The following is a 12,988-nucleotide window of genomic DNA, read 5'->3' as shown; positions in this document are numbered from 1 at the left end:
ACCAGTTCAGTGCACTACACGCATGCAAGTCTTTATTTTTGCTAACACCATTTTTTTTCTTTAACACATTGCTCATTTATATCAGGATTTAAAGCTTTACAAAAAAAAATTTAAAAAACGAAAACAACATATTTACAAAAATCTATCTGTGCAAACATAATGTATTCTTTTACATCACTCTCCTAAAGTATTCCAAAGGCATGCATACAAATAAACCTTGGTATGTTAACAAAACTACTCATTTTCTTAGTAGAAGCATTTACTTTATGTACATGTGAGCCAGGTTTGATTTCAGTACGGGTTACATTAACAGCAACAATACATGTTAACAAATCCAGACCAGCAGAACAGTCAACACTTCAGCCGTCACACTGAGAGAGTGCATGTAAAGTCCTCACATGATTGAGTTAGGCAAGAAGTGAGTCCATATGCAACAACTTTGGCAAATAGGCACAATAAAATGATAACTTTTATTACTTGTGAGAAGTTTCAACTCTGTAAAATAAAGTGGCAGTTCTTAGAGATGAACAAATAAAGAAATACTTGGAGAAATCTACAATTATGAGTTTATTTTTAAATGTGCATGCACATTTTTGTATAAATTCATTAAAAGCATTAACAAGGGCTGTCTGAATGTCTGTTGACTGAAAAAATATAAGATACTACATTTATCCAATCTCTTCTTTCAAAATAAAATTAAGTTTACATGATATTTATTTGATTGTGAATCATCTTTCTATCGCCTATGCGTGACTACGTCAAGAAAATATATCTTCAGGACACTTGAACTACAAAGTCCAAAATAAAAACTAACAAGTTTCTTAGTTGTATTATAAAATGTTTTGTCAGAACATCTGGTATTGATAAAATCAATGATTTAAAAAGAGAACTGATGACGCAAGCAGGGTATCTGCAGGTCTAAGGGAGCCAAATTTAAGACTTTTTAAGACCTTTTTTTAAGGTCACTTTGACCAAATTTAAGCTATTTTTTAAAATTTAATTTAAGCTATAATTTCCAGCTATTGCCTGGAACCGGTGCTAACCATGTCGCCAACGTGGGATTAGCCATCCAGTTACCATTAAACTTTCACCTCCCCATGACGCAAGCTCCCACTAGCTTAACCAGCTAATGCGCTAATCTAAAAATAACCCCTTTCGACAACCAACTGAATGAGTACGGTTGTGCTTATACACAAAAAATGCTGAATACTAACTAAAAATTCACGAAAATTTTATAGAAATAAAAGAATCTTGTTTACTGGGTCTTTGGTAATTTAAGACCTTTGGGAACTATTTAAGGATTATTTGTCATTTTTAAGGATTTTTAAGGCCTTAAATTTGGAAAAGCAAATTTAAAACTTTTCAAGACTTTTTAAGGACCCGCGGATACCCTGGCAAGAGAATAAGCAGTGTGCGAAAGCCAGTGTCGGAGATAATAATTACAGGAGTGCATCATTAATACGTAGAAAAATAGAAAATAATTAACCAGAACCAATTTTTTTCTTACACGAAGCTCAATCAGGTTTACCCGAGGGGCGATTATGGGGCTAAGTTGTGTCCTTAGCTGCTGTGGCTGATGGGATGCAGGACTTTCCGCTGCTGCCGTTGTGGGACTTGTAGCTGGTGAAGCTGGGGGTGTGTATGGTGCGGATGCTCTTCCCACCTGGGCCCAATGGTGTGGGTGACAGAGGGGAGGGGGAGAAGGTGGAGGAGAATGAAGAGGAGGAGGAGGAGGAGTGCACTCGACCATTCTGAGTCTGTGAGGAGAACGAGACAGCTTTACCTGTGTGCTGTGAAGGTGCGGGAAGTTTGAGGGATCCGTTAGACAGTGAGGGGATATGGGAGGAGGTGAGGGAACCGGAACGAGTAGCATGAGAGGACAGGATGGAGGATTTCATTGCAGAGGTAGAGGAGGTGGAGGAGGAACACGGGTTAATGGGATTAGTAGCATCTGAGTTTTGCGTAGACTGGGAGCTGCTTTTAGTAGAGCTAGGATAAAAAGCAGGGATTTTAGAAACGGGTATAGTGGGGGAAGTAGTTTTATGATCCCCTCCCACTCTTTTAGCACTTCCGTTAGCCTGCAAACAGATGCCAAAACAGATACTCGCTGTCAAAAAAGAAAATTATAAAAATAATATACAAGTAAAAAGGCAAGACGATGTTAAGTAAAACTAAGTTATTCACATAGACAAACATATATATCTAAGGCACAACTAAAAGACACCAAAAACATATGAAGCTGTTTTTTTTACAAGGAAAGTATGACATTTTGAACCAAGACACATGTTACCAAGAAAGAAAACAATGCAAATGTTAGACGATGCAATGGTAGAAAGGATTTCCAATGCGTCAGCAGGATTGTTAGGTATCATGTGCGGCTGTCGGAGGGAAACCGAGAAGGCAAAGATGCATACTGTACAAGAACTTTAGTGAATTAGGAAACAAGTTTAGGGGTTTGAGGAGTGACAGCAGACAAGGAAAACGTGGGTTAGGCCAACGTCCTGAGGGTAAGGAAATATATACCACCATGGGGTTAAGAAAGCTAAGGAGCGATGTTGGGTTTGAGCATAGTTGCATTGAGAAAGGAGGAGCCAAAATGTCGGTTAAATCTGTGCTTGAACATTGCCAGAGGCGTCTTAGGTTTGGCGACACTGTTTAGGAACTCAGCTGTGATGGGAACCGGAGATGTGATGGACAACTCAGAAGATGACAGGACAAGATTCCACTTTTCTTTGCCTTACTCCATTTTTTATGTACTCGTTAAGCCACCAACACAGTGAAAACCATGAGCAGTGTGAACATGCAGAAGCATACAGTACAGTGATGTTATGGGGTAACAGTCAAGAGTCAAACATGCCTTTGTGTCAATGCAGACTTGAGAGAAACAAGAACAGATCCATAGTCACCACCAAGGTGGCTTTATTTATTGATTACTTTGAAACACTTGAAATCTCACAGCTTTGGTAGTTTTTCCCCCTTTTTATGCTTCATGCTTTCCATTTCCTATCATTTTATTTTGTCTATTCTCTGGTAAAACCCTACATTAAAACTACCTGTCGAAACTGCCTCTGACCGTCTTGCAGTTTTTGCTGTTTTCCTGCTTTGTCACTTGTAGCCGGCGACTGCCTGGACTTTGCAGACATAGGGACGGGCATCCGACTAGTAGGGGAAGCGACACTGGTGTTCTGCAAGGGGATCCAAATGAAAAACACAACAAGAAATAAAACAAAAGATAGAGAAAACACACACCACATAGGAAGTATGAAAAGTCAGGGTATGTAAAACAGTCTTTTAGTTTTAACACCTCAACAAACACCAGTGAAAGACCATGCATCCAGTAGGACCATCAACTTTTAAGTCAGTTTAAAGTTCATGCAGTCAAGAATGAGGAAGTCACAGGAGCATCATGACAATGCCTTTAAAGATCATTGCACCACTTGCTGAGTTTTAGCAACAAACCTCAGGAGAAAAACGATAAACCAGGGACCTAACAAAAAGCCACCCAATCATGTTGACATGATTTCCCAGAGGCAAAGAGCCACTGGGGTCATATCCAACATTTCTGAGCACCTGTGGAGTGGATTAATCACTTTGGAATTTCAGTGGTTAGGGTTGGAGTGAAGGTAGTTTGAAAGTGAAAAAGAAGGACCCAAAGTCTCCTGGAGCAACAAGAGCTAGAGAGAGACCTGCTGTAGGGTGCTGGGAACACTGAGGACAGTGCTGTTGGTGGTGGTGGTATTGTTGGTAGAAGGGTTGACTACAGGACGAGGAAGTAGTTGAGGTTTAGTCTTCTTCTGCAATGAATTTTTGTTGGCTACCTTATGCCCATGTGCTCTTGAGGTAGGGAGAGAAGTGGACCTCCTCAGCCCAGCCCCTTCTGAGTTTTTCCCATTCCTTGTCTTAGTGTCTTCAGTGCTGCCTGGCTCCTCGATGGAGCGTGGTCCTATCTCACTAATAGTTGTTTCTAACTGCTTAATTGTCTGCTCAAGGCTATCCAGGGTCTTGTAGGCATTCTTCCGAATCTCATCTGTCCTACAAAGGTTATCAGAGTTCTGATCCTTTTGAGTGGTAGGTCCTGATTCCTTTGGAGCGTCCGCTAATGATTTTGAGCGTGTAATCTCAAATCTCTTTGCCTCTTTGTGTTCTCTGACTGTGCCATCAGATTCCTCCTCGTCTTCATACACCACCACTTGTAGCGTCTTCTTTCCAGACTTGGTGCCAGTGCGAATCGCCTGCGTCAATGCTGCCAGCTGCTTCTTTGGGAACTTGAACTTGAACTTCTTCTTACCATCTTGTTTGGCATCTCCATTTGACACTGCATTCGCTCCACCATCTGCTAGTTCTGATATTGAGGATGAAGATGAGGATGATGACCTGGTGTGATCTGCAGAACTCTGTGAACCAAAAGCCAACTCAGGACCTCCAGCTTTTCCAGAATTACGCTCTGTGTCGGACTCCTCACTTTCCTCTTTAATAGTCTCTTCGGCAAGCATTCTCTCCATTTCCTCCTCGCATTCAAAAATGGTGGAGAGGCGTTTGTAAGCTGAGCGAATATCCATTGGTTCATTAAAGATGATGATGACTGGCTTCTTGTTAATGCCATTGTCCTGTGGCACAGCAGGATCAACTGTGGTGTTTGCTCTGTTTCCTGCACTGCCTACAGTAACTGTCTCGACACTCCCTTTCTTGGCAGTGACCAGTTCTTGGTACTCGCCACAAGACAGGGCCTGTACCTTGCTGTTGGTGATCATAAATGCTATGTTGTCTGGAGGTGGAGGTGCTTCTTCTTCAGGTAAATCTGGACTAAGACCTGCTCCGTCATTACCATCTTCAAAATGTGTTCTAAATATATCACTTTTGTTGTTTGAAGTTTTTTTGGGTGGAGGAACAAACTGTTTGGGTGCCTCTTTCAGAGGATTGGCTGTTTTAGCCGCCACTTGCAAAGGTGTCTTGTTTTTATTAAAGGAAACATTCACTGAACAAATTTTGCTTTTCTTTTCAGTGTTCGTCTTGTTAAGGATTTTCTCCTCCATTTCTGCTGTGGTCTTTAAGGATTCAGCACGTTTGACTTGCTTCCTTGGCAACTTGAACCCATTGAGTCCAACGGGTTTAGGTGATATGGGTGGAGGCGTAACGGGTGATTTGGGTGGTGGAGACAGAGGCGGCAGCTGCTGTTGCTGGCTTGGAGAATTGTCATTAACAGTGACATGTGACACCTGTGTTGGAGGCTGAGAGGGCTCTCTGTTTTCTGGGGCGCCTTCCAGTGCCAACGAGGGTGGCTGATCTTTGGGAATCTGGCCAGTCACGTAATATATGACCTGCAAATTTTAATTGTAAAAATTGGTAACTGATTTCAAACTTTTAAATTTTAAATTAACATGAGTAAAGTATAAGGAATACATACCCCTTGGCTCTGACGCATTGTTGTGTTTCCATTTTCATCTGTCTCTGGGTCTTTGTCCTCTCGGCTGGGTTCTGAGCTCTGCTAGGACAATGTGTGAGGGAATAATATTACTGTGCAACTGGTTTGCCAAGTTGCAACAGATTAACTCTGAATTGACATGGATGATTGCAGAAGCAATCATTTAAAGTGTCAAACTGAACTGGACAAATATCTTCAACAAAGTAACATCAAGATTTTTCATATGTATACTGCTGAAATTTAGTTTTAGTTAATAATGTTAATTTTATTTTCTGATGTTTATTGTAAAAAAATATGCACGTATAACATTTACCTTAAAAATGTAAGATTATCACTACAATTTTTACTGCTTCAGTAATTTATGAAAAAACAGTCTGTTTGACTTTTGTTGGAAGAAGTTTGACTTAATGGGATATTCTGACCCTAAGTGAAATTTAGTCTTTTACCCCAAAGGTAGATCAGTGGGAAAACGCATTTTGTAACTGACCCAGTTATTCTCCTAATTTGTCAGTAGTCAGTTAGTTTTAGCTTAGCATAAACAATGTAAGTGAATGGTAACAGCTAGCATTTTGCATGAAAAGTCATGAAAATGTATCTAAATAATTAAAAAATAATTTGGGGACCTCAATCATAAAGGCTACAAGTGAAAATTAAAGCTGCAAGCAGCGTCGTTCGGCCCTCACAGCTCTGTGCCGCTTTGGCCTGGTGCGGCATCCCGGGGCACCTGAGCACGTCCACGGCACAAAAACATCGACCCCCGTGACCCTGGACACTGTGAACGGTCACCTCACCCTAACTCAGCATCTCCTCGGAGTATGCCATTAAATTACACATCTCACCACTAGGGGGTGCTCTATATTCACCACACTAATGGGTTATTCAGTAAATCATGAGTAAGCCCAGCTAATTTGGTGCACGTCTGATTATGCATCAAGCAGATACAGCTGGTTGGGAAATCATAGGGGGCGGTGTTTTAAAATATAATTCAATCCAACAGAGCTGTTTGTAAGTTGACAACAATAGTTTTGTGTCAGTTTGGCATCAATCAGATATTGTGTGTGCTAACTAGAGACAGACAGCTTCAAGGGGCGGAGCCAATGGGATTTGAACCAATGACCACGTTAATGTGTTTGGTGCAGTCAAATGATGACATAGAGTGTTTGATGCAATTTTGACCTTTATCTTAGAAGTTATTAAAGCATAAAGTTATGTAGGGGGCGTTCTAACGGATTATATTAATATCCCATTGAGGTCGTCATAGGTTTACTAAGAGAGTTTTGTGTTAGTTTGGCGTCAATCAGATGTTGCGTATTCGATCTCGAGCCAAGGAGCTGAAAGGGGGCGTAAAGGCTGCAGGTGAAAATAATAAGTAACTCGAAGGAATTACAGGAGTCGATTTAAATTTGGGATTACTACAAAACAATGCTGCAAGGACTTGACGTAGAAGGCCCAAAAGTTTGTCTGTCATGTACTCAGCCATTTTTTGTACAACTTTCTCTGCTGTTCCTTCAAAAACTGTACCAGGTAGCGAGGCATTTGTGTTTATGGAAGTAGGGGTCTTTTTGAAACTGAATTAATAAAATGCTAGTTGTTGCCATTCACTTACATTGTTTATGCTAAGCTAAAGCAAACAGAATACTGTCAGATTAGGAGAATGACTGAGTTGGTTACAAAACTCCCACTTCCCACTAATCTAACTCTCGAGAATATGCCAACAGACAAAATTTTCCTTAGGGGAGGAATATCTCTTTAATTTCATAAAATTATCAGTAAAGTGTCATGTTCAGAGTTGTATTATTTAGAGTATCAGAGAACAAGAGAACTGTTTTTTTAAATGCCTTTTTAGTTTAGCTAAATTGTGCATTTAAAAATATCTGCATTATAAATAATGTTGCTGGATTGGTTGTGAAGCATAGAAAAACACACTGAGGTGAAGTGCAAAGATAAAGAACAATGGAGAAGTACATTTTCAGAAAATAAGTGAGGGGAAGAGCATGCAAAGTGGTCAGACTGACCTCTTGATGAACCAAGTCTGCAAAAATATGTGTCTGCAAAGATGAGTTTTAAATATGTTGTTTATTTAATTTGATTTCAGGAATATCTCCATTCTTTGCATATCCTATTGATTTTAAATGAAAAATGCAATCAAAGAAGGACACAAGACGATTCAGTTGCCTTTAAGGTCGGTTACAGGTCTTTATTAATTTTAAAGAAACGACACGTGATGGTGAAATCTGTCTAAAAACACAAGAAACAGAAGACACAGCAGCTTTTCGGAAGCTTGCTTTAATGCAGACTTAATCCTGTGAAGTACCCAAGCTGTGATTTCTGGCAGAATCAAAGGAAGGAGGAAAAACAAGGCGGTAGGGAAAGGAGGTTGGTGGAGGCAACTTTTATAGTTTTTCTCAAGCCAAAGCAAGAGCACAAGGGTTGTAGGAGTGTTAGGACAGCCACTGATTGTATCAAACAGTTGGTAGAGGCAGGCAGTTAGATGGGCAGCTGCACGGCGACATTTGTGTTACCTTTTTCTCTTTGAGGGGTAACAATGTTCCTGGTCTTATTTCTTTGATTTGGGGTTCAGTTTGAGTAGGGGGTTCAATCAAAAACTTCCCCTCTACTTCCTTAACTGTGCACTTCTGGAACACCTGAGAAGTGGAGACAAGTCAGAGGGACATTGGGGACAAGGACTTTGAGGTGGAGGACTCTTTAGACCACAGCCACAGCTGTTTAATTCTAGCTGAATGCTAAGGAGGATCCTCCTTTGGCAGCTGTCAGTGCCCAGCCGTTGCCACTCCCAAGGTAATCAACCACCACAAGAAAAAATTGATAAGCAGCAGATTCCGGTAATGCAGAAAATCAAACCAACCTGACATCCAGTAACTGGGTTTGTGAATGCGTTTGGCAGGATGTGTATGAAAGAAAGTGTTTGCATGCATCTCACCTGAAGTTCTGCCATGAACTTGTCGCTTTCATCCTCCTCTTCTCTAGTATCAGAAGCAGTGACAAGGGGAGGTGTGGCAGGCTTCGACCTGGTCTCCGGTGGAATCTTTGAGGGCTTGGGTTGGGGAGACGGAGGTGGAGCGTTCTCCTCACTCTCCTATAAGCAGTTAAGTCAACTCAATCACTTCTTACATCATTCATTTTCAAGTTCAAAGCAACATCCTAAGAGTCTGAGTTCTGCTTCAAAGACAGATCATCTATATATTCTTGCAACAGTCAACCCTTCTCACCTGTGCTGAGATGCTCCCCCTTCTGGTGGTGTACACCACCTCCCCAGAACGGGTTGTGGTCATGCCTGAGCTGGAGGGGGAGAAGCCTTTCCTTGGAGGAGGAGGCGGTGGGGACTTATTGGGTTTGTCGGAACCCTGTTTGGGCAAACTTTCAACAGCTGCTTGTTTAATGAAAACTTTTGAGGGTCTCTCTGGTGCTGGCTTGGTGGATTTCTCCATTGGAGGCTTTGGAAGTTTCTCCAACCCCTTCTTGATTGGTTTTTCCAACTGAAACTCCTCTGTTAACAAGATGAATCAAATCACAGAACTAATGTTAATTGACATGAAAAGATTCATCGTGTGTTTGATCTTGACAGGCCTAAACAACAGTGGGGGTGACCACAGGCCAGACCAGGTGATCAGCGGGATTGTGCACTGGAATACCCTCTACGCTGCGAAACTCATACATTATAATGCCACTAAAAATAAATGTAACGAGTGAGGAACTTGAAGAATTCAGAAAAGCCATTGACTTTCTGCCTGAAGAGGTGTCCACAGTGAGCAAACAGCAGACAAATCATAGACTTGGAGGAGGAGGTAAAAGCATTAAGATTGAAAAATGAAGAGAAAGATAAAAAAAATTGCATTGCTGGAAAATAGGGTAGCTAACCTAGAACAATTCTCTAGAATGAATGAGGTTATTGTCTCAGGGTTCAAAATAAAACCTAGGTCTTATGCCCAAGCTGTGTCAAAAAGAAATGATGAGCAGAATAATGACACAGAGATGCAATCAGTGAAAAAACAAGTCATCACCTTCTTCCATTCCAAGGGAATAGAAGTAAAAACGGATGATGTTGAAGCTTTTCATTCTCTATTCAGCAGAAAGTGAGACAAACCTCCAAATATAAACATTAGGTTTACAAACAGGAAATGTAAGATTGCATTATTGAGACAGCGACCTAAACTAAAAGGAACAGAAGTCTACATAAATGAACATCTGCAGAAATTGCTAAAACAGCCAGATTTCATCAAAGGCAGAAGAAAATCTTAGCTACATGGACAGCCAACTGTAGAGTCTACATTAGACTTAATGGTACACCTGAAGAAGCCAAAGTCCAGTTACAGAAATAAAAAGTATGGAGGAATTAGACAAATACATAGGACAAGATTAATAAGAAAAAACATACTACTGTGCCAGAAATGAGTGACAGTTGTTGAGTTCAATTATGTTTGATCCGGATCAAGACATTTGTCCTGATAATCATTTCTTTAATCATTTGAATAACAGTTGTCAATATTACACTGAGGAGCAGTTAAATGTACTAAATAAGTTTGAATGATGTATGTCAATTATACACTTTAACAGTAGAAGTTTGTATTCAAAAACACCTAAGGAGTTTCAATAAAGTATTTGAAGTAATAGCCATTTCTGAAACTTGGATTTTAATATGCAAGGATACAAAATGGTTTACAAAAATAGGATAAATAAAAATGGAGGAGGAGTTGCAATGTATGTGGATGAAAATCTGAAGTTTAAGGTGGTAGAAAGAACGACATTAGCAGTTGAGAATATAATGGAATGTGTTTCTATTGAAATTATTAGGGAAAATATGAAGAATATAATAGTGAGCTGTATATACAAAGCACCAAATTCTAACATTGACAAGTTTAAAGAGATTATCAAGGAACTTTTTGCAAGTGTGCAAAAAAAGATACTTTTATTTGTGGCGATTTTATTATCGACTTGCTGAATCCCAGAGAACATAAGAAGACAGTTGAATTTATCGTTTCAGTATATAGTATATATATATATATATATATATATATATATATATACATATATATATATATATATAAGACAGAGAGCGAGAGAGAGAGAGAGAGAGAGAGAGAGAGAGAGAGAGAGAGAGAGAGAGAGAGAGAGAGAGAGAGTCTCTACCCATTGATAACAAAGCCTAGCAGAATAACAACGTATAGAACTACATTAATTGATAATATATTTACAAATTGCATGGAAAAACTAATTACCAGTGGATTGCTATTAAATGAAATCAGTGATCATCTTCCTATTTTTGCAATTTTTGATGGTGGCTAGAAGACAAAAGACATTGATAATAATAAAAGAGTTAAAAGAAGAGTAACAAGTGATGCCCTGAATGCACTAAAAAAGGAATGAACAAGATTGGAAAACAGATCTTGATAATAAAAATGTTAACTCAGCTTATGATTATTTTCTTAGCATATTTAAGGAGTTATATGATAAAAACTGTCCAATAGTGGAATACAAAACAAAACTAAAAAAAGATATGCCTTGGATGACAAAGGGGCTTTTAAACGCTTGCAGGAAAAAAAATACTTTATATAGAAAGTTCTTGAGTCAGAGAACTGTGGAAGCTGAAACAAGGCATAAAAAACATAAAAATAAGTTGACAAATATTTTGAGAAGCTGTAAAAAGAACTATTATGACGAGATACTACAAAAAAGTAAAAATAACATTAAAGCAACATGGAACATTTTAAATTATCTGATTAGAAAGGCACCAAATAAAGAGTTATCCAGATTACTTTACAGCAAATGGCAGAGAAATTAATTATATGCAAGAGATAGTTGAAGGATTAAATGATTTTTTTGTAAACATTGGACCTAACCTAGCAAAAGCACTTGAAAAATCAGGGAGTAGTAAAGAATGTGAAAAAGATGAAAAGGAGATTGGAGCTCCGTCAACGTTTTTACAACCAACAAATAAAAATGAAATTATCAATACTGTTAATAAATTTAAGAATAAAACATCAAAAGACTGGAACGATATATACATGACATTGGTGAAAACAGTAACTGGAAATATAGTTCAACCACTGGAAAGCATCTTTAATTTGTCTTTAGAATCAGGTATTTTTCCACAAAAAAAGAAAAGAGCAAAAGTAATTCCATTATTTAAGGAAGGAGACAGACATGAATTTACCAATTACAGACCTGAGTCTCTGCTTTCACAGTTCTCCAAGACCTTAGAAAAACTTTATGCAGATAGATTGGACAATTTTATCAATAAACAAAACCTACTCATAGACAATCAGTATGGATTCAGAAATTACAGATCCACATCTTTGGCTTTACTGGACTTAGTAGAAGAAATAACTAGTGCTATTGACAGAAAACAATATGGTGTAGGAGTATTTATAAATTTAAGGAAAGCTTTTGACACTATAGATCACAATATTTTATTACAGAAATTGGAACAATATGGGGTTAGAGGTATTGCATTAGACTGGGTGAAAAGTTATATGACTAAACATGAACAGTTTGTGCAGATGAATGAATTCAGTTTAAGTATAAGCAACTTAATTTGTGGAGGCCCACAAGGGTCAATTCTGGGTCCAAAGTTATTTATTTTATACATTAATGATATAAGTACGGTCTGTCTCGAACATATTGAAAATGTTTATTTTTGCAGATGACACTAATGTATTAGGTGTAGGAGATAATATAGAAAAATTACTAGATGTTGTCAGGGAGGAACTGATAAAACTGAAGCAATGGTTTGACAAAAATAAACTATCAATACATTTAGAAAAAACTAAATATATAATATTTGGAAATCGAAGCATCAATACAAATGCAAAAATTATGATTAATAATACAATGATTGATAGAGTTTGGGAATGTAAATTTTTAGGTGTCATAATTGACCACAAACTATGTTGGAAACCACAAATCAAACAGGTTACTGCAAAATTAAGAAGAAGTACAGGAATACGATCCAATGTTACATATCTCCTAAAAACCAAAGTGTTGCTTACATTGTACTGTTCACTTATTCTGCCATACCTCAGTTATTGTATAGAGGTGTGGGGAAATACTTATAAAACCACCTTACAGCTGTTATTTAATCTTTAAAAAAAGCAATAAGAATAATACATAATGTAGGATTCTATGAGCATACCAGTAATCTATTTTTAAAATCTAATCTGTTTAAGGTCAACGATAATGTTAAATATAACTCAGTGCAAATAATGTATAAAGCGAAAAATCAACTTCTTCCACTGAACTTACAAAAACATTTTAGGGAGAGAGAAGGAGATTGCATACTCAGAGGCCAAAATAACATGAGACAATCATGTGTACATACCACACAGTAAAGTATGACCATTTCTGTCCGAGGAGTGGTTTGGTGGAATTGCATACAGGAAAACATAAAAAATGTAAAACTGTTGTACAATTAAAAAAATTATATAGAAGAAAACTTTAGGAAAATTACTAATTTGCTAATGAATTATGGTAGACATTAAGGACTCTGTAAAGCAAAGTCAATAAGGTCTAATTTAGAATTTTGATTTTGGATTTTATTTAAGATGTAAA

General features: G+C 38.2%; 1 protein-coding gene across 17 annotated transcripts in view; it reads right to left on the bottom strand.

Annotated features, from left to right (window-relative positions):
- Positions 1-5: 5 nt before the first annotated feature.
- The window catches only part of si:ch211-285f17.1 (sickle tail protein homolog), a 129,285-nt gene continuing 116,302 nt past the window's right edge, over positions 6-12,988 (bottom strand). For 9 of the 17 annotated variants that reach the window (XM_070553141.1, XM_070553139.1, XM_015954585.3 and 6 more), the window contains 7 exons: positions 8,653-8,930; positions 8,364-8,519; positions 7,945-8,067; positions 5,405-5,485; positions 3,687-5,318; positions 3,054-3,185; positions 6-2,078 (listed from right to left, as the gene is read on the bottom strand). In XM_070553141.1, coding sequence (XP_070409242.1) covers positions 1,548-2,078; positions 3,054-3,185; positions 3,687-5,318; positions 5,405-5,485; positions 7,945-8,067; positions 8,364-8,519; positions 8,653-8,930 — 2,933 coding nt within the window. In that variant the 3' untranslated portion in view covers positions 6-1,547. The remainder of the gene's footprint in view (positions 2,079-3,053; positions 3,186-3,686; positions 5,319-5,404; positions 5,486-7,944; positions 8,068-8,363; positions 8,520-8,652; positions 8,931-12,988) is intronic. The other 8 variants (XM_070553150.1, XM_015954604.3, XM_070553145.1 and 5 more) reach the window with 7 other exon arrangements.

This window comes from Nothobranchius furzeri, chromosome 7 (assembly GCF_043380555.1).
Source record: "Nothobranchius furzeri strain GRZ-AD chromosome 7, NfurGRZ-RIMD1, whole genome shotgun sequence".
NCBI classification, from domain to species: domain Eukaryota; kingdom Metazoa; phylum Chordata; class Actinopteri; order Cyprinodontiformes; family Nothobranchiidae; genus Nothobranchius; species Nothobranchius furzeri.
The sequence above is the reverse complement of the archived record's forward strand: the minus strand, read 5'-3'. Positions and strand labels throughout refer to the sequence as shown.